We start from the raw sequence: 26,309 nt of genomic DNA on the forward strand, positions 1-26,309 counted from the left end.
TTGTTGTTTATTCTGGTAATCGGAGAGGTCAAAAGGCTATGGCTACCTCTCTTTCCTTTTGGCTGAAAAGCTTCATCCGTTTGGCTTATGAGACTGCTGGCCAGCAGCCTCCTGAAAGAATTACTGCTCATTCCACTAGAGCAGTGGCTTCCACATGGGCTTTTAAAAATGAGGCTTCTGTTGAACAGATTTGTAAGGCGGTGACTTGGTCTTCGCTTCATACTTTGTCCAAATTTTACAAATTTGATACTTTTGCTTCTTCGGAGGCTATTTTTGGGAGAAAGGTTCTACAAGCAGTGGTGCCTTCCGTTTAAGGTACCTGTCTTGTCCCTACCTTCATCCATGTCCTAAAGCTTTGGTATTGGTATCCCATAAGTATGGATGAATCCGTGGACTCGATACATCTTACAAGAGAAAACAGAATTTATGCTTACCTGATAAATTTCTTTCTCTTGTGATGTATCGAGTCCATGGTCCACCCTGTCTGTTTAAGACAGGTAGTATATTTTTATTTAAAAAACTTCAGTCACCACTGCACCCTATAGTTTCTCCTTTTTCTTCCTAGCCTTCAGTCGAATGACTGGGGGGTGGAGCTAAGGGAGGAGCTATATGGACAGCTCTGCTGTGGGTGCTTTCTCTGCCACTTCCTGTTGGGAAGGAGAATATCCCATAAGTATGGATGAATCCGTGGACTCGATACATCACAAGAGAAAGAAATTTATCAGGTAAGCATAAATTCTGTTTTTTACATGTTTTCATCTACTTGACTGTAAAGGGCTCAAATGCACTTATATATATATGTCAATATATATATTATATAGATACATATAGAAAAATATAGATGCATATACAAATTTAGACATGTATATGTATGTATCTATATGTTAAAGTCCTTTGCAGTACTTTTTTTTTTTTCTAACACGAGACCTCATATCTTTGAGCCCTTATAACCTATTTATGCAAATATTTTTTATAATAATTTTTATTAGATGGTGTTATTATGATCTTAACTGTACTTTTTAATTGTATTTTTGATGTGTTTTGTGACACTTTTTATTTGAGTGTGACAGTTAACCCTAGCTCTGATGTTGTGCTATCCCCACATGTGTTAAATTCAATTGCGCTCAAGTGAATGCGTTTACTTTCAACTTGTAATACACTCACTATTTCCGACTCACACAAACAGGCACGATATAAACCCAATATAGCTTGGGTGCAATCGTAATCTGGTCCAATATTTGTAAACCGTATATTACATTTTATAAGTATTTTTACATCTGACCTCTCACAGGCAGAGGATTACTCTGTATTTGGTGGCCGGCTTTGTTTGAGGCTATACAGTAATAGCTTCCATCACGTTGTTTGCTGAATGACTGTATTTCATGTTCTGCAAAGTCTTCATTATCTTTGGTTGTGTTGTGCAAAAACTCATCTTTTCCTTTTTTCACATAAAAACTAAAGTAAATTGGCAACGATCCCTTTTGTACTTTGCATATCAGTGTTAATTCTGCCCCCTCTTCCACTTCTCCATTGGATGGAATAATTGTGAGAGTAACATTACTGACTGGAGCTGAAAAAGAAAAACAGAAGTTAAAAACAAAAATGAGCATTTCCCCCCCCTTTGCAAGAATGTACTTATCTCTTTCACCATTTACCTATGTATATTTTCAGAAATTATACAGTGGCTAACTTTGTGTTTAAAGGGACACAAAAGAACAAAAAGCATGTTATTATTGCATAATTGCTTGCACATAGCTATGACCTTGATCACAATCTTTCTGATATTGGCTCCCAGTATGGAGGTTTCGGTTTCAGGCAATATGTGCAGCGTGTTTTTCAAGTGATCACAATCACAAATAGATTCAGCTGCTAAAAGGCCCCAGCCATAAAAGAGTTTTCAAATGAATGTGTTTTTAGTTGTTGCTATAGGGATTGAATTTTGAATCAAAGTGAAAATGACAAATAAAATGGCAATTTTTCACCTCTGAAGATTATATTATAGGACTTTAGACCCCTTTGTACATAAGGTAATGAAAAAAAAATCATTGACGTATGGAAAAGTAACCTTTGTAATTCTAAACCTTTTTGATAAATGTTAAAGAATAAGAATTCCATTTGTATATGGGCATGGCAAATATAGTCTGGGCATGTTTGCTCAATGAGTTTTTTTAAAGGGACACTGAACCAAAAATGTTTCTTTTGTGATTCAGATAGAGCATGCAATTTTAAGCAACTTTCTAATTTACTCATATTATCAATTTTTCTTCAATAGAGATTCCAAGAGAATGAAGAAAATTTGATAATAGGAGTAAATTAGAAAGTTGCTTAAAATGTCATGCTCTATCTGAATCACGAAAGAAAAAATTGGGTACAGTGTCCCTTTAAAGTAATTTAATAAATAGGGGGGCGATTTATCAGGGGCTGGACTCGCCGGAAACAGTAGTTATGAAGCAGTGGTCTTAAGACCGCTGCTCCTTAACTGGTCCGCCTGCTCTGAGGCTGCGGACATCAATCTGCCCGATCTCATACGATCGGGCTGATTGACTCCCCCTGCTAGCGGTCAATGTGCAGGGGGTGGCTTTGCACAAGCAGTTCACAAGCAATGATAAATGTTGATAGCGTATGCTGTTGGCATTCATCGATGTCTGTCGGACATGATCCGCTGAGCGGTTCATGTCTGACAGACCGATGATAAATCAGCCCCATAGTGTTAAATGTTTATCATTGAATTTAGACATTGGCATATTAAATGTGAAATTTCAATGTCACATTCACTATTCAAAATATATGGGAAAGTTGCAAGCATCAGATATTAAATCTCAAAAATAGGCATCAGTATTCAGTACCAATAATTGGTTAAATATCTGTTAAGTAAAAGAACCAGTAGTAATATTCTATCACATTCATAGTAAAAGCACTTGAATCAGGAGATGATTTTTGACAACTGAGTTAATAGTAAGTTATCCACTTAAAAACAGACAGCGATTTCAAACAATCTTTTTAACAGGAAACCACTACTTCCCTTACCCACTTTCCTCTGCCTGCATTTTTTGTAAGTTTGGGTGTGGAGGAGGCTGTTTCAGAACTTGCTGCTGTGCTGCAAGGTTGCTATCATGTCTTCTGCTGCTTCAGCTCTTACATAAATTTCCTGTCACTCATTTAGATAGAACATTACATTTTAAGCAACTTTCTAATTTACTCCTATTATCATTTTTTCTTCGTTCTTTTGCTATCTTTAATTGAAAAAGAAGGCATCTAAGCTTTTTTCTTAGTTCAGCACTCTGGAGAGCACTTTTTTATTGGTGGATGAATTTATCCACCAATCAGCAAGGACAACCCAGGTTGTTCACAAAAAATGGGCCGGCTTTATTCTCTTGGTATCTTTATTTTAAATGCAAGAATGTAAGTTTTACATTCTTGCATTTAAAATAAAGATACCAAGAGAATAAAGAAAATTTGATAATAGGAGTAAATTAGAAAGTTGCTTAAAATCTCATGCTCTATCTAATTCATGAAAGAAAAAATTTGGGTTCAGTGTCCCTTTAAGGTAGTGAGAGGACATTCAGGATGAAATATTAGAAAGACAGTTAGAGACATGAGCTATTAAAGGGACATAATACTCATATGCTAAATCACTTGAAACTGATGCAGTATAACTGTAAAAAGCTGACAGGAAAATATCACCTGAGCATCTCTATGTAAAAAAGGAAGATATTTTACCTCACAATCTCCTCAGCTCAGCAGAGTAAGTTCTGTGTAAAAAGTTATACTCAGCTGCTCCCAGCTGCAGGTAAAAATAAATAAATGAAGAAATTAACTGCAGCCAATCAGCATCAACAGTGCTGAGGTCATGAACTCTTTTACTGTGATCTCATGAAATTTCACTTAACTCTCATGAGATTTCATTGTAAGCTTCCTTTGACCTGAATAGGGAAATAACATGAGAGTGCACGAGGCTCATCCCCTTAGCTGTCCCAGGACAGACATACTAATATGCTGCTAAGAAATCCTTTACAATAGGATGTGGCTACTGAGGAACTTTTGAGATAAAATATCTTTCTTTTTTACATAGAGATGTTCAGGTGATATTTTCTAGTCAGCTTTTTACAGCTATGCTGCATCACTTTCAAGTGTTTAAACATTTGGGTATTATGGCCCTTTAAGGAAAGGGATAGGTCTGGTGCAGAGATGTAGATTTGGGTATCATCAACATACAAATGGGACTGTATTAAGGAACCTACTTGGTCTATTTTGGTCTGGCTCTGGCCATCACGGTTCTTTTCTAAGGTTTCTTTTCACTTGGTTATATGGTAAAATTAGAGGGAAAGGGGAGTTAATGGTAGGTGAAGGAGTTTTCTGTGAAATAACTTAAAGGGATATTAAACTTTTTTCTTCTTTTGATTCAGACAGAACATACCATTTTTTTCTATCATCAAATTTGATTACTGCTGCCATATAGTGCTCCAGAAATGGGCCGGCTCCTAAGTATACGACTGCGCTTTTCAACAAAAGATACCAAGGCGTCTATAAATGTAGGTGCGGATAGAGATGATCCACTATAGCGAATCATGTCCGCCACACATTGATAAATAAGCTGTTGGCATTTATCATTGCACCAGCAGTTCTGGTGAACTGCTGGTGCAATACCGCCCCCCTGCAGATTCGCGGCCAATTGGCCGCTAGCAGGGGGTGTCAATCAACCCGATCATAGGACCACTGCTTCTTAACTTCCGCTTTAGTCGGAACTGAAGCAGAGAGGGTCGGAAGCAGCATCTGCTGCTTCATAAATAGACCCTCAAAAGAACGAAGAAAAATTGATAATATAAGTAAATTAGAAAGTTATTTAAAATTGCATGCTCTATCTGATTCATGAAAGAAAAAATGTGGGTTTCATATCCCTTTAAGGTTTTCAACGAGATGGATTACTATTAGCCCAATTATCTAGAATCATCTGCTTCATGTGTTGTCACTGTGAAGAAATTACTTTAAAAAAAAATAAAAAAATATGTTATCTTCAAAACTTATACAGTCAGCGAGTATAAGAAGAAACAATTAACTTTTTTCATGTAATTGCTAATCTAATGCATTGGTCAATTGGTCATTGTCCCTTATACATTTCTATACATAGATTTTAATAATTTATTAGGCCTTAACGCTGTTAGGATGTTCCATTCCATCCTAACAGCGCTGGGCTTTAACACTGTTAGGACGACATGGAACGTCCTACCATATAGGACGTCCTGCAGCTTCCCCCTTTTGACGTAAGCAAGGATCTGCCGGGGGGGGGGGGGTTTAGCAGTGTATCTGATCGTGTGATTTCATTTTTACTAATAGTGTTTTACACACTAAATAAATGCTAGATATAATCATGTATTGAAGTAAAAATTAGCATAAGTATGATGATGTATATTTTAATGTTATATTAATTGTTTAAATATTGAAGAAAAAAGTGTAAAGTTTTAGTTTGTATAAAATAATACGCCCTGCCATGTTGTAACTTAAGTTAACGTCCTAGGTTTAAAAGTGTTTTCACTTTATCTTATCTCTTCTGCTGGGGCCAGTTAGGAAAGCTATATATAAGCTGGTAAAATTACATTCTCACATATTTTAATGCACATATAAAAAGTCTTACTAATGACAGTGATGTTTATAGTGTCGCTGCTTTGTCTGGAGGCTGTATTCCTGTTTTCAGCTTTGCATGTGTACTGCCGCAAATCATGTTGCTTGGTGACGTTAACTTTAAATACGGCTGCTTCGTTCTTGTACACTTCTATTTTTCCAAGATTTTCATCTTCTCTTGACAAGGAGTAATTTATAGGATGAGTCCCATGTTCAGATTTGCAGCTCAGTTCGAGGGTCTGTCCCAGTACCACCATCCTGTTACTTTTGTTAATATGTGTGAGAACTGGCTTGGAGACAGGAGCTGTACAGGAGCAATAAGCAAAACTGTTGAGCCGAGGTTAAGATAAGACTGAAAGGAAAAATTCTAGAACTGGAAAACAATAACCACTTGCTATAACAGGAGTATGATAGGATCAACAAATTGCATTGACATTAAACTAACTATACTTTATGGTGTGCCTTTAAACTGTGGGTAAAACAGGTGCAAAAAGAATTACATATGGACATTATAGATAATAACACATTGAAATGCAATATTACATATTCTGACTTATTAGAACATGTCATTTCTTCACCACTACAGTGGAAGACTGTGTTTAAATCAAGCAAAGCAGTTATACATTTAAATATACATGTAAATAGTCCTGTCTGGGAGCAGCAGAGAACTGCTAGGAACAGCCAGTGAACCAATCAGCGGCAGCGGTCGTACAACCCTGCCAATCAGGCGCTTTATGCAACTCGAGAGCTGCAGTGCTTGAGGCTTCCGAGCAGGACTTTACTTATGTACTTAATCACATGGCATTCTATGGTGAGTACTGCAAACATGACACACTGTAAAAAATCAGAAGATTAGAGCATTAAAGAATTCAATTTCTCTTGTTAAGTGTATCCAGTCCACGGATCATCCATTACTTATGGGATATTCTCCTTCCCAACAGGAAGTTGCAAGAGGATCACCCACAGCAGAGCTGCTATATAGCTCCTCCCCTCACTGCCATATCCAGTCATTCTCTTGCAACTCTCAACTAAGATGGAGGTCGTAAGAGGACTGTGGTGTTTTATACTGAGTTTATTTCTTCAATCAAAAGTTTGTTATTTTTAAATGGTACCGGAGTGTACTGTTTATCTCAGGCAGTATTTGGAAGAAGAATCTGCCTGCGTTTTCTATGATCTTAGCAGAAGTAACTAAGATCCTTTGCTGTTCTCACATATTCTGAGGAGTGAGGTAACTTCAGAGGGGGAATAGCGTGCAGGTTTTCCTGCAATAAGGTATGTGCAGTTAAAATATTTTTCTAGGGATGGAATTTTCTAGAAAATGCTGCTGATACCGAAGTAATGTAAGTAAAGCCTTAAATGCAGTGATAGCGACTGATATCAGGCTTATTAATAGAGATACATACTCTTATAAAAGTGTATTTTAAAACGTTTGCTGGCATGTTTAATCGTTTTTTATATATGTTTGGTGATAAAACTTATTGGGGCCTAGTTTTTTCCACATGGCTGGCTTGAATTTTGCCTAGAAACAGTTCCTTGAGGCTTTCCACTGTTGTAATATGAGTGGGAGGGGCCTATTTTAGCGCTTTTTTGCGCAGCAAAAATTACAGACACAGACATCCAGCTTCTTCCTGCATGTTCCAGGACTTCTCTGAAGGGCTCAAAAGGCTTCAAAAGTCGTATTGAGGGAGGTAAAAAGCCACAGTAGAGCTGTGGCAGTTGTTGTGACTGTTTAAAAAACATTTTTGTCATTTGTTATTCCGTTTTTGGTATTAAGGGGTTAATCATCCATTTGCAAGTGGGTGCAATGCTCTGCTAACTTGTTACATACACTGTAAAAATTTCGTTAGTGTAACTGCCTTTTTTCACTGTTATTTCAAATTTGGACAAAATTTGTGTTTCTTAAAGGCGCAGTAACGTTTTTTATATTGCTTGTAAACTTGTTTTAAGTGTTTTCCAAGCTTGCTAATCTCATTGCTAGTCTGTTTAAACATGTCTGATACAGAGGAACCTACTTGTTCATTATGTTTGAAAGCCATGGTGGAGCCCCATAGGAGAATGTGTACTAAATTTATTGATTTCACCTTAAACAGTAAAGATCAGTCTTTATCTATAAAAGAATTATCACCAGAGGGTTCTGGCGAGGGGGAAGTTATGCCGACTAACTCTCCCCACGTGTCAGACCCTTCGCCTCCCGCTCAGGGGACGCACGCTAATATGGCGCCAATTACATCAGGGACGCCCATAGCGATTACCTTGCAGGACATGGCTGCAATCATGAATAATACCCTGTCAGAGGTATTATCTAGATTTCCTGAATTAAGAGGCAAGCGCGATAGCTCTGGGGTTAGGAGAGATACAGAACGCGCAAATGCTGTAAGAGCCATGTCTGATACTGCGTCACAGTATGCAGAACATGAGGACGGAGAGCTTCATTCTGTGGGTGACATCTCTGACTCGGGGAAACCTGATTCAGAGATTTCTAATTTTAAATTTAAGCTTGAGAACCTCCGTGTATTGCTTGGGGAGGTATTAGCTGCTCTGAATGACTGTAACACAGTTGCAATTCCAGAGAAATTGTGTAGGCTGGATAGATACTATGCGGTGCCGGTGTGTACTGACGTTTTTCCTATACCTAAAAGGCTTACAGAAATTATTAGCAAGGAGTGGGATAGACCCAGTGTGCCCTTTTCCCCACCTCCTATATTTAGAAAAATGTTTCCAATAGATGCTACTACACGGGACTTATGGCAGACGGTCCCTAAGGTGGAGGGAGCAGTTTCTACTTTAGAAAAGCGTACCACTATCCCGGTTGAGGACAGTTGTGCTTTTTCAGATCCAATGGATAAAAAATTAGAGGGTTACCTTAAGAAAATGTTTATTCAACAAGGTTTTATTTTGCAGCCCCTTGCATGCATTGCGCCTGTCACTGCTGCGGCGGCATTCTGGTTTGAGGCCCTGGAAGAGGCCATCCATACAGCTCCATTGGAGGAAATTATTGACAAGCTTAAAACGCTTAAGCTATCTAACTCATTTGTTTCTGATGCCATTGTTCATTTGACTAAACTAACGGCTAAGAATTCCGGATTCGCCATCCAGGCGCGTAGGGCGCTATGGCTTAAATCCTGGTCAGCTGACGTGACTTCAAAGTCTAAGTTACTCAACATTCCTTTCAAGGGGCAGACCTTATTCGGGCCTGGCTTGAAGGAAATTATTGCTGACATTACTGGAGGCAAGGGTCATACCCTTCCTCAGGACAGGGCCAAATCAAAGGCCAAACAGTCTAATTTTCGTGCCTTTCGAAATTTCAAGGCAGGAGCAGCATCAACTTCCTCCGCTTCAAAACAAGAGGGAACTGTTGCTCGTTCCAGACAGGCCTGGAAACCTAACCAGTCCTGGAACAAGGGCAAGCAGGCCAGAAAACCTGCTGCTGCCCCCAACACAGCATGAAGGAATGGCCCCCTATCCGGAAACGGATCTAGTGGGGGGCAGACTTTCTCTCTTCGCCCAGGCGTGGGCAAGAGATGTTCAGGATCCCTGGGCGTTGGAGATCATATCTCAGGGATATCTTCTGGACTTCAAAGCTTCTCCTCCACAAGGGAGATTTCATCTTTCAAGGTTATCAGCAAACCAGATAAAGAAAGAGGCATTCCTAAGCTGTGTGCAAGACCTCCTAGTATTGGGAGTGATCCATCCAGTTCCGCTGACGGAACAGGGACAGGGGTTTTATTCAAATCTGTTTGTGGTTCCCAAGAAAGAGGGAACCTTCAGACCAATCTTGGATCTAAAGATCTTAAACAAATTCCTCAGAGTTCCGTCATTCAAAATGGAAACTATTCGGACCATCCTACCCATGATCCAAGAGGGTCAGTACATGACCACAGTGGACTTAAAGGATGCCTACCTTCACATACCGATTCACAAAGATCATCATTGGTTCCTAAGGTTTGCCTTTCTAGACAGGCATTACCAATTTGTAGCTCTTCCCTTCGGGTTGGCCACAGCCCCGAGAATCTTTACAAAGGTTCTGGGCTCACTTCTGGCGGTTCTAAGACCGCGAGGCATAGCGGTGGCTCCGTATCTAGACGACATCCTGATACAGGCGTCAAGCTTTCAAATTGCCAAGTCTCATACAGAGATAGTTCTGGCATTTCTGAGGTCGCATGGGTGGAAAGTGAAAGTGGAAAAGAGTTCTCTATCCCCACTCACAAGAGTCACCTTCCTAGGGACTCTTATAGATTCTGTTGAGATGAAAATTTACCTGACGGAGTCCAGGTTATCAAAACTTCTAAATGCTTGCCGTGTCCTTCATTCCATTCCACGTCCGTCAGTGGCTCAGTGCATGGAAGTAATCGGCTTAATGGTAGCGGCAATGGACATAGTGCCATTTGCGCGCCTGCATCTCAGGCCGCTGCAATTATGCATGCTAAGTCAGTGGAATGGGGATTACTCAGATTTGTCCCCTCTACTAAATCTGGATCAAGAGACCAGAGATTCTCTTCTCTGGTGGCTATCTCGGGTCCATCTGTCCAAGGGCATGACCTTTCGCAGGCCAGATTGGACGATTGTAACAACAGATGCCAGCCTTCTAGGTTGGGGCGCAGTCTGGAACTCCCTGAAGGCTCAGGGATTGTGGACTCAGGAGGAGAAACTCCTCCCAATAAATATTCTGGAGTTAAGAGCAATATTCAATGCTCTTCTAGCTTGGCCTCAGTTAGCAACCCTGAGGTTCATCAGATTTCAGTCGGACAACATCACGACTATGGCTTACATCAACCATCAAGGGGGAACCAGGAGTTCCCTAGCGATGTTAGAAGTCTCAAAGATAATTCGCTGGGCAGAGTCTCACTCTTGCCATCTGTCAGCGATCCACATCCCAGGCGTAGAGAACTGGGAGGCGGATTTTCTAAGTCGTCAGACTTTTCATCCGGGGGAGTGGGAACTCCATCCGGAGGTGTTTGCTCAACTGATCCATCGTTGGGGCAAATCAGAACTGGATCTCATGGCGTCTCACCAGAACGCCAAGCTTCCTTGTTACGGATCCAGGTCCAGGGACCCGGGAGCGACGCTGATAGATGCTCTAGCAGCTCCTTGGTTCTTCAAACTGGCTTATGTGTTTCCACCGTTTCCTCTACTCCCTCGACTGATTGCCAAAATCAAGCAGGAGAGAGCATCAGTGATTCTAATAGCGCCTGCGTGGCCACGCAGGACCTGGTATGCAGACCTAGTGGACATGTCATCCTTTCCACCATGGACTCTGCCTCTGAGGCAGGACCTTCTAATACAAGGTCCTTTCAATCATCCAAATCAAATTTCTCTGAGACTGACTGCATGGAGATTGAACGCTTGATTCTATCAAGGTGTGGCTTCTCCGAGTCAGTCATTGATACCTTAATACAGGCACGAAAGCCTGTCACCAGGAAAATCTACCATAAGATATGGCGTAAATATCTTTATTGGTGTGAATCCAAGAATTACTCATGGAGTAAGGTTAGGATTCCTAGGATATTGTCCTTTCTCCAAGAGGGTTTGGACAAAGGATTATCAGCTAGTTCTTTAAAAGGACAGATTTCTGCTCTGTCTATTCTTTTGCACAAGCGTCGGGCAGAGGTTCCAGACGTGCAGGCATTTTGTCAGGCTTTGGTTAGAATTAAGCCTGTGTTTAAAACTGTTGCTCCCCCGTGGAGCTTAAACTTGGTTCTTAAAGTTCTTCAAGGAGTTCCGTTTGAACCCCTACATTCCATTGATATTAAACTTTTATCTTGGAAAGTTCTGTTTTTGATGGAAAGTTTCTGTTTTTGATGGCTATTTCCTCGGCTCGAAGAGTCTCTGAGCTATCTGCCTTACAATGTGATTCTCCTTATCTGATTTTTCATGCAGATAAGGTAGTTCTGCGTACCAAACCTGGGTTTTTACCTAAGGTGGTTTCTAACAAGAATATCAATCAAGAGATTGTTGTTCCATCATTGTGTCCTAATCCTTCTTCAAAGAAGGAACGTCTCTTACATAATCTGGACGTAGTCCGTGCCTGAAGTTTTACTTACAAGCTACTAAAGATTTTTGCCAAACATCTTCCCTGTTTGTCATTTACTCTGGACAGAGGAGAGGTCAAAAAGCTTTGGCAACCTCTCTTTCCTTTTGGCTTCGGAGCATAATTCGCTTAGCCTATGAGACTGCTGGACAGCAGCCCCCTGAAAGGATTACAGCTCATTCTACTAGAGCTGTGGCTTCCACCTGGGCCTTTAAAAATGAGGCCTCTGTTGAACAGATTTGCAAGGCTGCGACTGTTTTTGGGAGAAAGGTTCTTCAGGCAGTGGTTCCTTCCGTTTAATCCTGCCTTGTCCCTCCCATCATCCGTGTACTTTAGCTTTGGTATTGGTATCCCATAAGTAATGGATGATCCGTGGACTGGATACACTTAATAAGAGAAAACATAATTTATGCTTACCTGATAAATTTATTTCTCTTGTAGTGTATCCAGTCCACGGTCCGCCCTGTCCTTTTAAGGCAGGTCTAAATTTTAATTAAACTACAGTCACCACTGCACCCTATGGTTTCTCCTTTCTCGTCTTGTTTTGGTCGAATGACTGGATATGGCAGTGAGGGGAGGAGCTATATAGCAGCTCTGCTGTGGGTGATCCTCTTGCAACTTCCTGTTGGGAAGGAGAATATCCCATAAGTAATGGATGATCCGTGGACTGGATACACTACAAGAGAAATAAATTTATCAGGTAAGCATAAATTATGTTTTTTACACTACAATGTCTGTTTAACTTTAATGTAGGGGATGTACCAATGTCTCATTTGTTAAAAGTAACATTTTCATTATGAACAAACATAGAAAGTTTGTTGAACATTTAACTTTCAGTTTTTCCAAATGATTGTTTAACATTTTTTAAATTGAAATTGAAAATACCAAAAATGTTTCTTTACGTAAAGAAAGAGATGCATTTTTTAAAATTATTATTTATTGCTGTAGAGTCAAAGATTTCTCTAAGAAAATATCAACCTCTCCAAGTATTTTTTGAGATAATGGCTATGTCATTATTATGTATCTTGATAACTATTCAGATGGCTTCCTAATTAACAGATATGACAAATTTGTACTCACCATATACTGTGACGTTGATTGAGTTGCTTTTTTTGGTGATATTTGATATTGTAACCTCACACACATAAGAACCAGCGTTATTCTCCATTGCCCTTATGCTGTATTGTCCATCCTTGTTCATTACTATTCTAGTTGCTTTATTCCTCAGCAAGTAATAACTTTCATTGTGTGCAAACCCAGGAACAAAGCATGAGAAAGATAATATACTTCCTTCATTGATATCTGAACTTTGGATACTTGAATTAAGACGAGGCTTTGGAAATAACTCTGTAAATAAAGAGAACGTAGAAGGCATAAAGGATTTACATTACTGACATGGAGGAAACTCAACTGCTAATGCAAATAGGAAAAGGCTGCTAATAATAACAATGCTGTCATTATGGTAGATTATAACTACCCCAAAATAAACTAGGCCAATGAAACTAACAATACAGCTGAGGGAGATAGATTTTTAAATGTTTTCAAATATAATTTAATTTAAAAATTAATAGAGGTGTCAATTAGGCATAAAGCTATATTGGATTTAGTGTTATCAAACAATACAGAAATAATATCAAAGAAGTTAAAAATATTTGGTAACTGATCATAAATTGGTAACATTTGAAATCACTTTCCATAAGCAGTGTTACAAGGGCTCAAACAAGACTTTTAATTTTAAGAAAGCAAAATTCAGTGATTTAAGGAAATAGATAAATAGCATAAACTGGGACAAATTATTCTCAAATAAAAACACAGAGGATAAATAGATAACAGTTAAATCTTTGTTAAACAAATATACGCATCAACATATACAACATGGTTATAAAAGTAAAATAAATAAATCCAAGCCAATGTGGCGAAATAAAAATGTGAAGAATTAGGAAAAAAACATAGGGCATTTAAAATATTCAAAGAAAATAGTAAAGACGCAACATTCCAAATATGAGGAATGTAACAAAGCATACAAATTAGCCAAAATTGAAAATGAAAGATTAATTGGAAAGTCAAACCCTAAAAGTTTTTTTTTTTTAAGTATATAATTGGCAAAACAAAACTAAGAAGGAAAATATAGGTACATTAAAATTTGAGAAAAGTATCATGATTAACAGTGACAAGGAGAAGGTTGAGGTACTAAACCAGTTATTTTCGTTCAAGAAAAATCTACTTTAATGATTGTTGGATTACCCTTATATGTGGATATATTTACAAATAATTATTATTACTTGTAATATAATAGTATTTGTTAGGGTTTAGGTGCTATGTACTACTTCACATTAAAGCTGGGCTGTCAATACAAGACTGATCTGGATGTACATCTGGATGTACATACTGTATGTTAGTACTCACTTTCTGAAGCTAGAACAATGTTACTAACGTAGGGATAAGTTAAAATGTAACTTTTATTGTATCAATTAAAACAATGGAAACATTAAAAACACAAGGAAACCTTGCTGGAACACTCAGTATTCATGCTTGGAAGAAATAAGCATAGGTAAAGGAGGATTCTTTTTCTTTAACAGGCCTAGGATGTGGATTTTAATCCATAGTCTGTTATATATTTATTAATTGTTATAGCTGCCAATAAGCGCTGTTGTGAACCACTATCATGCCTCACTCACTTATTCAATTAATCCCAAAGAACTACTATATATGAATCCAACAATGGGATATGCAGATCAGAGGCATATACTGTTCCGTTCTATAAATTCATGGCACTCATAGACAGCAAAAACTAGAGAAAAAACATCAGTTTATATATAATAGCAACCTTAATACCTTTTGATATTTGAATTGGCCAAGTTATCTGAAATATACTGATATGTCAGCAATATGGGTAATGCCATAAGTCTCTAGCTGAGCCGTTGAGCTATTGCACTATTAAGAACATATTTCCTCTAACAATATCAACGGTGCTTTTAGTAAATGGCTAATATTAGATCGCTACTATTAGATCGCATATTTGGTCCAGAGTTAGCTTGCTTTTAAAAACACTCAGAGAGCCCATTAACACTCCCCACCCTCCCCTAACATGTTTTGCCATAACCGACTTTTTCAAAGGTTACCTATGATTACATCTGTCCAAGCATGAATGCTGAGTGTTCCAGCAAGGTTTCTTGTGTTTTTAATGTTTCCATTGTTTTATTGACACAATAAAATTTACATATTGACATCTCTATGTTAGTAACTTTCCTCTAGGTTCAGCCTCAAGGGAAAGTGAGTGCTAACATATGTACATCCAGATCAATCTTGTACTGACAACCCAGCAGTTATTTTCTTCAGTATACACAAGAGATGAATCAATGGGAGATACAGTTAAACAAATTAGAACACATAAGCCCTTACCATTAACTAGGTTATCTCTAGAGGATATCAGGAAAAAAATTGGATAATATTAACGTAAATGAAACTCCAGGTCCAAATGGAATACATTCAAGGGTTTTAAGAGAATATATCACTGTTATAGCAAACCTCTTCCCTTAACTTTTCAAGACTCATTATCCTCAGACATAGTACCACAGGACTGGTGTAAAGCTTATGTGGTTCCACTTTTTAAAAATGGAAGCAGGGATGATCCAGGAAGCTATTGACCAGCTAGTCTGACAGTCTGGTAGTGGGCAAAATACTCGAAGGGAATTAGAATTAGAATTAGATTATGTCAAACTAATCTAATGTAATTAGATTCTATGGGGTCAATTTATCATTGTGCGGACGGACATGATCCGCTATAGCAAACCGTGTCCGCTGCACATCGTTAAATGCAGACAGCATACGCTGTCTGCATTTATCATTGCACCAGCAGTTCTTGTGAACTGCTGATGCAATACCGCCCCCTGCAGATTTGTGGCCAATCAGCCGCTAGCAGGGGGCTTGCCGGAAACATGGGGCATTAAGCTCCATACGGAGCTTGATAAATTGACCCCATAGACTCAGTTTATTTGATATACTAGGATTTTGCAAAGGCTTTTGATACATTGCCATGTAAGAGATTATTGTACAAAATTAAGGAAATGGAAATAGCTGAAAATGTTAGATCATGAATAAATAACTGGATAAAAGACAGGGAGCAACAAGTAGTAGTAAATGGATCATTCTCAGATTGGACAAAGGTAATCAGTGTAGTCCCCCAGGGATCAGTAAGCAGACAACCTAATATTTAAATGGGACTATATTTAGAGAAATAGGAGGGAAGGGATTTGGACATAGTTATAGGTAACAAGCTGAAAATAGGCGCACAATGCAAGGCAGTGGCTTCTAAGGCTAATAAGATACTAGCATGTATTAAAAGAGGCATTGATGCAATGGAGGAAAGCATAATGCTGTCACTATATAATCCCTGGTAAGATCTCACCTTGTGTATGGAGTGCAGTTCTGGGAATCAATCTCAATAAAAGACATTGCAGAGTTAGAAAAAGTTCAGATAAGGGCCATAAAACTAATAACAAGGTTAGCCAAATTAAATCTGTTTTCTCTAGAAAAATGTGCTTGAGAGGTGATATTATTACTTTACATAAATATATTCAAGGCCCATATACAGAGATGGCAGAAGCTCTGTTTATTAAAAAAAAATGTTTGTGAAAAGAGGTCACAATTTAAGGCTGGAGGAAAGGAAATTTAATCTGCAGCAACATTAATTTTTTTTCACTCTAAACTCAATCAAATTATGGAACTCATTTCCTAAGGAGGAAGTGAATGCCTATACCTTAGATACATTGAAAAATGGCTTTGATACATTTCTGGCAAGGAACAGAATTCAGGGATAAGATTGTTTGTGTGAAATGGGTTTCCATTTAAATTGATAAATTAAAGCTCATTTGGAGCTTTTATTGTAAGTCACATATGTATGTATGTATTGGGTACTTGTAAAGCGCGGCTAATCACCCGTAAGGGTCTCAAGGCGCTGCTCATTTTATCGACCTCGGAAGGATGAAAGGCTGAGTGGACCTTGCCGGGGATCGAACCTACAACCCTTGGGTTGCTACAGAGCTCAGCCACAGTGCCTTAGCATGCTGAGCTATCTGTCAAAGGTACGCAGCAGCAACCGCAACGTTTCGGGCTATTCACCCTTAGCATGATTAAGGGTGAATAGCCCGAAACGTTGCGGTTGCTGCTGTGTGCCTTTGCTTTGTATTAGCAAAAAGATCAATAAATGCTTTAAAGATTAAATATTTTTTCCTTGTGATTGGTGTTGTGGAACCTAGCTGCTGTCCATCTTATTTGTTACTATGTAAATTGGAAAGTTGTTTAAAATCAAATGCTTGATCTAAATCGTGAAAGAAAAGTTTGGGGTGTCATGCCCCTTTATATAACTCTTAAAGGGATATTATTTGTTTCTCTGTTACATGTTGCTTTTAATGGATGCTTGTGTTCTGAAAATGTTTTATTTTTATATTTGTGGGGATTGTCATTGTCCAGTGAGCTTCTATCTTATGGACCAGTGGTGCAGTTCCTGTTTGTCTCAAAATTACAATAACAAATTTAAAAACAAAACAAAAAAAGAAAAATAATACATTGTAACTTGCTTAAAGAGGCATGAATCAATGCTTTTCTTTTATGATTCATTTACAAAAAAAAATCTATTTCCATATTTACTTTATTTCTCGGTATCCTCTTGTGGAAGAGCAAGTAGGTAGGTTCATGAGTGTGCATGTTCCTGTATCAATATGGCAGTAGTTTTGCAAGAATGTTTTTTTTGTTTGTTTAATTTTATTTTATTTTGTGAGATAGGATTTTTACATGTACAGTAGACATTGTATGTTAATAAAGACAAATAAAACAGAGAATGCAACTACAAACAAAAATCAGTGATTGTCTATTTTATGTAATTCTAAAGATATAGACAATGAAAATTATTCTTATTCCTCACATTTTACAGTCATTTTAACTTAATCTATTTTAAACCGTGCTGCTTAGATCCAGAAGCTAATCGGTTTAGATGAATAACCAAAGGAAAAGGTAAAAAAGAGGAAGAAAAGAAAAATAGAGAGAAGAGAAAGGAGAGGAGGAAGAGAAAAAAAATGCAAGAATGTTTTTAACAATGGTTATACATCTGCAAGAACCCTCAATGAAAGCAGTGTTTGCACAAATTTGATAATATAAGTAATTTAAAAAGAAAATAATTAGGTTTCATGTCCCTTTAAATAGTACTCTTTTGTATGCATTATACAAAATTGTACTTGACGTCCATTCAAGAAATGTTCAGGTAGATTACGAGTTGTGCGTTCGTGTTTTAACGCTGAAAATTTAGTCATTTCAGCGTTAAAACAGCAACGCAGCCATTACAAGTCTTGTCGGGAAAGCTGTATAGCAAGCCTTTTAGCCTGTAACGCAACGTCAGTCCCGCACTCGTAAAAATGACGTTTTTTCATGGGACTTCCATAGCTCTGCCATTACGAGTTTTGCGGTGAGGCTAAAAAGCGTGCGTTACACTCTATAACGACAAGATCCGTACCACCATCTAAGAGCATTAGTTATGAGTTTTACGCAACAAAATTGTTACATAAAAGTCGTAACTAAAATGTCACAAAGTACACTAACACCCATAAACTACCGATTAACCCCTAAACCGAGGCATTGCAAACACTATATTAAACTTATTAACCCCTAATCTGCCGCTCCCGACATCGCCGCCACAAATACAATTTATTAACCCCTATTCCGCGCTCCCCAACATTGTCATCACTATAATAAAGTTATTAACCCCTAAGCCGCCACCCTCCCGCATCGCAAACACTATTTAAACATTATAAACCCCTAATCTGCTGTCCGCCCACATCGCCCCCACTATACTAAAGTTATTAACCCCTACACCGCCACCACTATAATAAACCTATTAACCCCTAAACCGCAAGCCCCCCACAACAAAATATACTGAATTCAACTATTAACCCCTAAACCAAAAGCCCCCCACATCACAATAAACTAATTTAAACTAGTAACCCCTAAACCTAACGCCCCCCTAACTTTATATTCAAATTACAATTTCCCTGTCTTAAATTAAATTAAAACTTACCTGTTAAATTAAACAAACTAAGTTTAAACTAACAATTAAACTAGTATAACTATTAAACTAAAATTAAACTAACTACCAATTAAATAAAACTAAAATACACGTTAAAAAAATCCTAACACTACTATAAAAATTACAAAGTATCTAATTACAAAAAATAACAAACACTAAATTACGAAAAATAACAAACGAAATTATCAAAAATAAAAAAGAATTACACCTAATCTAATAGCCCTATAAAAATAAAAAAGACCTCCCAAAATAAAAAAAAAACCCTAGCCTAAAATAACCTACCAATTGCCCTTAAAAGGGCCTTTAGTAGGGCATTGCCCTAAGTTAAACAGCTCTTTTACCTGTAAAAAAAAAATACAAAGACCCCCCAACAGTAAAACCCACCACCCAACCAACCCCCCAAAATAAAAAAACCTAACTCTAACAAAAACCTAAGTTACCCATTGCCCTGAAAAGGGCATTTGTATGGGCATTGTCCTTAAAAAAGGGCATTTAGCTCTTTTAAGAAAAGCCCAAACCCTAAACTGAAAAAAAACCACCCAAAAAAGATTGAAAATCCTAACACTAACCCCCAAAGATCCACTTACAGTTTATGAAGTCCGGACATCTAGGCCGCGAGAAGTCTTCATCCAGGCCGCGAGGTCTTCATCCATCTAGGCAGCGTCTTCTATCTTCATCCAGACGGCATCTTCTATCTTCATCCCGGCGGCATCTTCTATCTTCATCCTAGCAGCGCGGAGCGGGTCCATCCTGAAGACATCCGACGCGGAGCATCCTCTTCATACGGTCGCCACCGTATACTGAATCTTCAATGCATGGGAGCTTTTTCAAAATGGCAATTTTTGAACAGCCAATAGGATTTTAGTAGCTCTCATCCTATTGGCTGATTTGAATTTCAAAAATAAAATCAGCCAATAGGAATGCAAGGGACTTCATTTTGAAAAGGCTCCCTTGCATTGAAGATTCAGTGTACGGCGGCAAACATATGAAGAGGATGCTCCGCGCCGGATGTCTTCAGGATGGACCCGCTCCGTGCCGCCGGGATGAAGATAGAAGATGCTGCCAGGATGAAGATAGAAGATGCTGCCTGGATGAAGATGGAGCCGCCTAGATGAAGATGGAGCCGCCTGGATGAAGATCCTTCAAGCGGGACTTCAGCAACTGTGAGTACCTAAAAAGGGGTTAGTGTTAGGTTTTTTTTTAAAGTTTTTTGGGTGGATTTTTTATTAGATTAGGGGTTGGGCATTTCTTAAAAGAGCTAATGTTTTTTTTTTTTCGTTTTGGGGTGGGTTTTTCTTTTTAGAATATCCATTTTTTATTTTTAATGGGCAGCAAAAGAGCTGAATGCCCTTACAAATGCCTTTTCAGGGAATGGGTAGATTAGGTTTTACTTTATTTTTATTTTGTGGGTTTGGGGGGTGAGGGTTTGTATACTGTTAGGGGGTGTTTGTTTTTCTTTTGTAGAGAAAGAGCTGATTTCTTTAGGGCAATTACAAAAGGCCCTTGGTAATTTATTATAGATTAGGGTTTTTTATTTTGGGATGTTTTTTTTTTTCTTTTTCTTTAAAGGGTATTAGAATAGGAATAATTTTATTGTTTTGGACTATTTCTTTCATGTAATTGACAAGAGTCCATGAGCTAGTGACGTATGGGATATACAATCCTACCAGGAGGAGCAAAGTTTCCCAAACCTCAAAATGCCTATAAATACACCCCTCACCACACCCACAATTCAGTTTTACAAACGTTGCCTCCTATGGAGGTGGTGAAGAAAGTTTGTGCTTAGATTATAGGTTTATATGCACTTCTCAGCATTTTAAAGCCTGATTCCTCTCAGAGTACAGTGAATGTCAGAGGGTTGTGAAGGGAGTATCACCTATTGAATGCAATGGTTTTCCTCATGGGAGATCTATTTCATAGGTTCTCTGTTATCGGTCATAAAGATTCATCTCCTACCTCCCTTATTCAGGTCGATGATATACTCTCATATTACCTCTACTGATAACTGTTTCAGTACTGGTTTGGCTATCTGCTATATGTGAATGGGTGTCTTTTGGTAAGTATGTTTTCATTACTTAAGACACTCTCAGCTATGGTTTGGCACTTTATGTATTATTATAAAGTTCTAAATATATGTATTGTACTTATATTTGCCATGAGTCAGGTTTATGTATATTTCCTTTTGCAGACTGTCAGTTTCATATTTGGGAAAAGCATATTTAGGAAAATATTTCTTCTGTTAAGTGTGATCAGTCCACGGGTCATCATTACTTCTGAGATATTACTCCTCCCCAACAGGAAGTGCAAGAGGATTCACCCAGCAGAGCTGCATATAGCTCCTCCCCTCTACGTCACTCCCAGTCATTCTCTTGCACCCAACGACTAGATAGGATGTGTGAGAGGACTATGGTGATTATACTTAGTTTTATATCTTCAATCAAGAGTTTGTTATTTTAAAATAGCACCGGAGTGTGTTATTATCTCTCTGGCAGAGTTTGAAGAAGAATCTACCAGAGTTTTTGTTATGATTTTAGCCGGAGTAGTTAAGATCATATTGCTGTTTCTCGGCCATCTGAGGAGAGGTAAACTTCAGATCAGGGGACAGCGGGCAGATGAATCTGCATAGAGGTATGTAGCAGTTTTTATTTTCTGACAATGGAATTGATGAGAAAATCCTGCCATACCGATATAATGTCATGTATGTATACTTTACACTTCAGTATTCTGGGGAATGGTACTTCACTAGAATTACACTGTAAGAAATACATAAAGCTGTTTAATAACTAAAGATTATGTTTAACGTTTTTGCTGGAATGTAAAATCGTTTTCATTTACTGAGGTACTGAGTGAATAAATGTTTGGGCACTATTTTTCCACTTGGCAGTTGCTTAATCTGTTTTCTGACAGTTTCTGTTCTCCCTCACTGCTGTGTGTGAGGGGGAGGGGCCGTTTTTTGGCGCTTTTACTACGCATCAAATATTTCAGTCAGAAACTCATTGTATTCCCTGCATGATCCGGTTCATCTCTACAGAGCTCAGGGGTCTTCAAAACTTATTTTGAGGGAGGTAATTTCTCTCAGCAGAGCTGTGAGAATTATAGTTTGACTGAGATAAAAAACGTTTATTCTGTAATTTGTTTCCTGCTTTCAGAATTTGTTATCTTTGCTAATGGGATTAAACCTTTGCTAAAGTTGTGTTGTTTACAAGGATTGAGGCTATAACTGTTTCAATTTATTAATTTTCAACTGTCATAGATCTTCTGTGCTTCTTAAAGGCACAGTACGTTTTAATATTATTCTAATTGAATTGTATTTCCAAGTTGCAAGTTTATTTGCTAGTGTGTTAAACATGTCTGATTCAGAGGATGATACCTGTGTCATTTGTTGCAATGCCAAAGTGGAGCCCAATAGAAATTTATGTACTAACTGTATTGATGCTACTTTAAATAAAAGTCAATCTGTACAAATTGAACAAATTTCACCAAACAACGAGGGGAGAGTTATGCCGACTAACTCGCCTCACGTGTCAGTACCTGCATCTCCCGCTCAGAGGGAGGTGCGTGATATTGTAGCGCCGAGTACATCTGGGCGGCCATTACAAATCACATTACAGGATATGGCTACTGTTATGACTGAGGTTTTGGCTAAATTACCAGAACTAAGAGGTAAGCGTGATCACTCTGGGGTGAGAACAGAGTGCGCTGATAATATTAGGGCCATGTCAGACACTGCGTCACAGGTGGCAGAACATGAGGACAGAGAACTTCATTCTGTGGGTGACGGTTCTGATCCAAACAGACTGGATTCAGATATCTCAAATTTTAAATTTAAACTGGAAAACCTCTGTGTATTACTAGGGGAGGTGTTAGCGGCTCTGAATGATTGTAACACAGTTGCAATACCAGAGAAAATGTGTAGGTTGGATAAATATTTTGCGGTACCGGCGAGTACTGAGGTTTTTCCTATACCTAAGAGACTTACTGAAATTGTTACTAAGGAGTGGGATAGACCCGGTGTGCCGTTCTCACCCCCTCCGATATTTAGAAAAATGTTTCCAATAGACGCCACTACACGGGACTTATGGCAAACGGTCCCTAAGGTGGAGGGAGCAGTTTCTACTTTAGCTAAGCGTACCACTATCCCGGTGGAGGATAGCTGTGCTTTTTCAGATCCAATGGATAAAAAATTAGAGGGTTACCTTAAGAAAATGTTTGTTCAACAAGGTTTTATATTGCAACCCCTTGCATGCATTGCGCCGATCACGGCTGCAGCGGCATTCTGGATTGAGTCTCTGGAAGAGAACATTAGTTCAGCTACTCTGGACGACATTACGGACAGGCTTAGAGTCCTTAAACTAGCTAATTCATTCATTTCGGAGGCCGTAGTACATCTTACTAAACTTACGGCGAAGAATTCAGGATTCGCCATTCAGGCACGCAGGGCGCTGTGGCTAAAATCCTGGTCAGCTGATAATACTTCTAAGTCTAAATTGCTTAATATACCTTTCAAAGGGCAGACCTTATTCGGGCCCGGGTTGAAAGAGATTATCGCTGACATTACAGGAGGTAAAGGCCATGCCCTGCCTCAGGACAAAGCCAAAGCTAAGGCTAGACAGTCTAATTTTCGTTCCTTTCGTAATTTCAAAGCAGGAGCAGCATCAACTTCCTCTGCACCAAAACAGGAAGGAGCTGTTGCTCGCTACAGACAAGGCTGGAAACCTAACCAGTCCTGGAACAAGGGCAAGCAGACCAGGAAACCTTCTGCTGCCCCTAAAACAGCATGAATTGAGGGCCCCCGATCCGGGATCGGATCTAGTGGGGGGCAGACTTTCTCTCTTCGCCCAGGCTTGGGCAAGAGATGTCCAGGATCCCTGGGCGCTAGAGATAATATCTCAGGGATACCTTCTGGACTTCAAATACTCTCCTCCAGGAGAGAGATTTCATCTGTCAAGGTTGTCAACAATCCAGACAAAGAAAGAGGCGTTTCTATGCTGCGTACAAGAGCTCTTGTTAATGGGAGTAATCCATCCAGTTCCACGATCGGAACAGGGACAGGGGTTTTACTCAAATCTGTTTGTGGTTCCCAAAAAAGAGGGAACTTTCAGACCAATCCTGGACTTAAAGATCCTAAACAAATTCCTAAGAGTTCCATCATTCAAGATGGAGACTATTCGGACAATTTTACCTATGATCCAAGAGGGTCAGTACATGACCACTGTAGATTTAAAAGATGCTTACCTTCACATACCGATTCACAAAGATCATTACCGGTACCTAAGGTTTGCCTTCCTAGACAGGCATTACCAGTTTGTGGCTCTTCCATTCGGTTTGGCTACAGCTCCAAGAATCTTCACAAAGGTTCTGGGTGCTCTTCTGGCGGTACTAAGACCGCGGGGAATCTCGGTAGCTCCATACCTAGACGACATTCTGATACAAGCTTCAAGCTTTCAAACTGCCAAGTCTCATACAGAGTTAGTACTGGCATTTCTAAGGTCACATGGATGGAAGGTGAACGAAAAGAAAAGTTCACTCGTTCCACTCACAAGAGTTCCCTTCCTGGGGACTCTTATAGATTCTGTAGAAATGAAGATTTACCTGACAGAGGACAGGCTAACAAGACTTCAAAGTGCTTGCCGCACCCTTCATTCCATTCAACACCCGTCAGTGGCTCAATGCATGGAGGTAATCGGCTTAATGGTAGCGGCAATGGACATAGTACCCTTTGCACGCTTACACCTCAGACCACTGCAACTGTGCATGCTAAGTCAGTGGAATGGGGATTACTCAGACTTATCCCCTTCTCTGAATCTGGATCAAGAGACCAGAAATTCTCTTCTATGGTGGCTTTCTCGGCCACATCTGTCCAGGGGGATGCCATTCAGCAGACCAGACTGGACAATTGTAACAACAGACGCCAGCCTTCTAGGTTGGGGTGCCGTCTGGAATTCTCTGAAGGCTCAGGGACAATGGAGTCAGGAGGAGAGTCTCCTGCCAATAAACATTCTGGAATTGAGAGCAGTTCTCAATGCCCTCCTGGCTTGGCCCCAGTTGACAACTCGGGGGTTCATCAGGTTTCAGTCGGACAACATCACGACTGTAGCTTACATCAACCATCAGGGAGGGACAAGAAGCTCCCTAGCTATGATGGAAGTATCAAAGATAATTCGCTGGGCAGAGTCTCACTCTTGCCACCTGTCAGCAATCCACATCCCGGGAGTGGAGAACTGGGAGGCGGATTTCTTAAGTCGTCAGACTTTTCATCCGGGGGAGTGGGAACTCCATCCGGAGGTCTTTGCCCAAATACTTTGACGTTGGGGCAAACCAGAGATAGATCTCATGGCGTCTCGACAGAACGCCAAGCTTCCTCGTTACGGGTCCAGATCCAGGGATCCAGGAGCAGTCCTGATAGATGCCCTGACAGCACCTTGGGACTTCAGGATGGCTTACGTGTTTCCACCCTTCCCGATGCTTCCTCGATTGATTGCCAGAATCAAACAAGAGAGAGCATCAGTGATTCTAATAGCACCTGCGTGGCCATGCAGGACTTGGTATGCAGACCTGGTGGACATGTCATCCTGTCCACCTTGGTCTCTACCTCTGAAACAGGACCTTCTGATACAGGGTCCCTTCAAACATCAAAATCTAACTTCTCTGAAGCTGACTGCTTGGAAATTGAACGCTTGATTTTATCAAGACGTGGGTTTTCTGAGTCAGTTATTGATACCTTAATACAGGCTAGGAAACCTGTTACCAGAAAGATTTACCATAAGATATGGCGTAAATAACTATATTGGTGTGAATCCAAAGGTTACTCTTGGAGTAAGGTTAGGATTCCTAGGATATTGTCTTTTCTACAAGAAGGTTTAGAAAAGGGTTTATCTGCTAGTTCATTAAAGGGACAGATCTCAGCTCTGTCCATTCTGTTACACAAACGTCTGTCAGAAGTTCCTGACGTCCAGGCTTTTTGTCAGGCTTTGGCCAGGATTAAGCCTGTGTTTAAAACTGTTGCTCCACCATGGAGTTTAAACCTGGTTCTTAATGTTTTACAGGGCGTTCCGTTTGAACCCCTTCATTCCATTGATATAAAGTTGTTATCTTGGAAAGTTCTATTTTTAATGGCTATTTCCTCGGCTCGAAGAGTCTCTGAATTATCAGCCTTACATTGTGATTCTCCTTATTTGATTTTTCATTCGGATAAGGTAGTTCTGCGTACTAAACCTGGGTTCTTACCTAAGGTAGTTACTAACAGGAATATCAATCAAGAGATTGTTGTTCCTTCTTTGTGCCCAAATCCTTCTTCGAAGAAGGAACGTCTACTGCACAACCTGGATGTAGTCCGTGCTCTAAAATTTTACTTACAGGCAACTAAGGAATTTCGACAAACGTCTTCTCTGTTTGTCGTTTACTCTGGGCAGAGGAGAGGTCAAAAAGCTTCTGCTACCTCTCTTTCTTTTTGGCTTCGTAGCATAATTCGTTTAGCTTATGAGACTGCTGGACAGCAGCCTCCTGAAAGAATTACAGCTCATTCTACTAGAGCTGTGGCTTCCACTTGGGCCTTCAAGAATGAGGCCTCTGTTGAGCAGATTT

General features: G+C 39.4%; 1 protein-coding gene across 2 annotated transcripts in view; it reads right to left on the reverse strand.

The window, feature by feature from the left end:
* PECAM1 (platelet and endothelial cell adhesion molecule 1) overlaps positions 1 to 26,309 on the reverse strand; it is a 526,904-nt gene that overhangs the window by 98,245 nt on the left and 402,350 nt on the right. For both annotated transcript variants that reach the window (XM_053708076.1, XM_053708083.1), the window contains 3 exons: positions 12,728 to 12,994; positions 5,633 to 5,923; positions 1,283 to 1,570 (listed from right to left, as the gene is read on the reverse strand). In XM_053708076.1, coding sequence (XP_053564051.1) covers positions 1,283 to 1,570; positions 5,633 to 5,923; positions 12,728 to 12,994 — 846 coding nt within the window. The remainder of the gene's footprint in view (positions 1 to 1,282; positions 1,571 to 5,632; positions 5,924 to 12,727; positions 12,995 to 26,309) is intronic.

The sequence above is a fragment of the Bombina bombina genome, chromosome 1 (genome assembly GCF_027579735.1).
Source record: "Bombina bombina isolate aBomBom1 chromosome 1, aBomBom1.pri, whole genome shotgun sequence".
Lineage (NCBI taxonomy): Eukaryota > Metazoa > Chordata > Amphibia > Anura > Bombinatoridae > Bombina > Bombina bombina.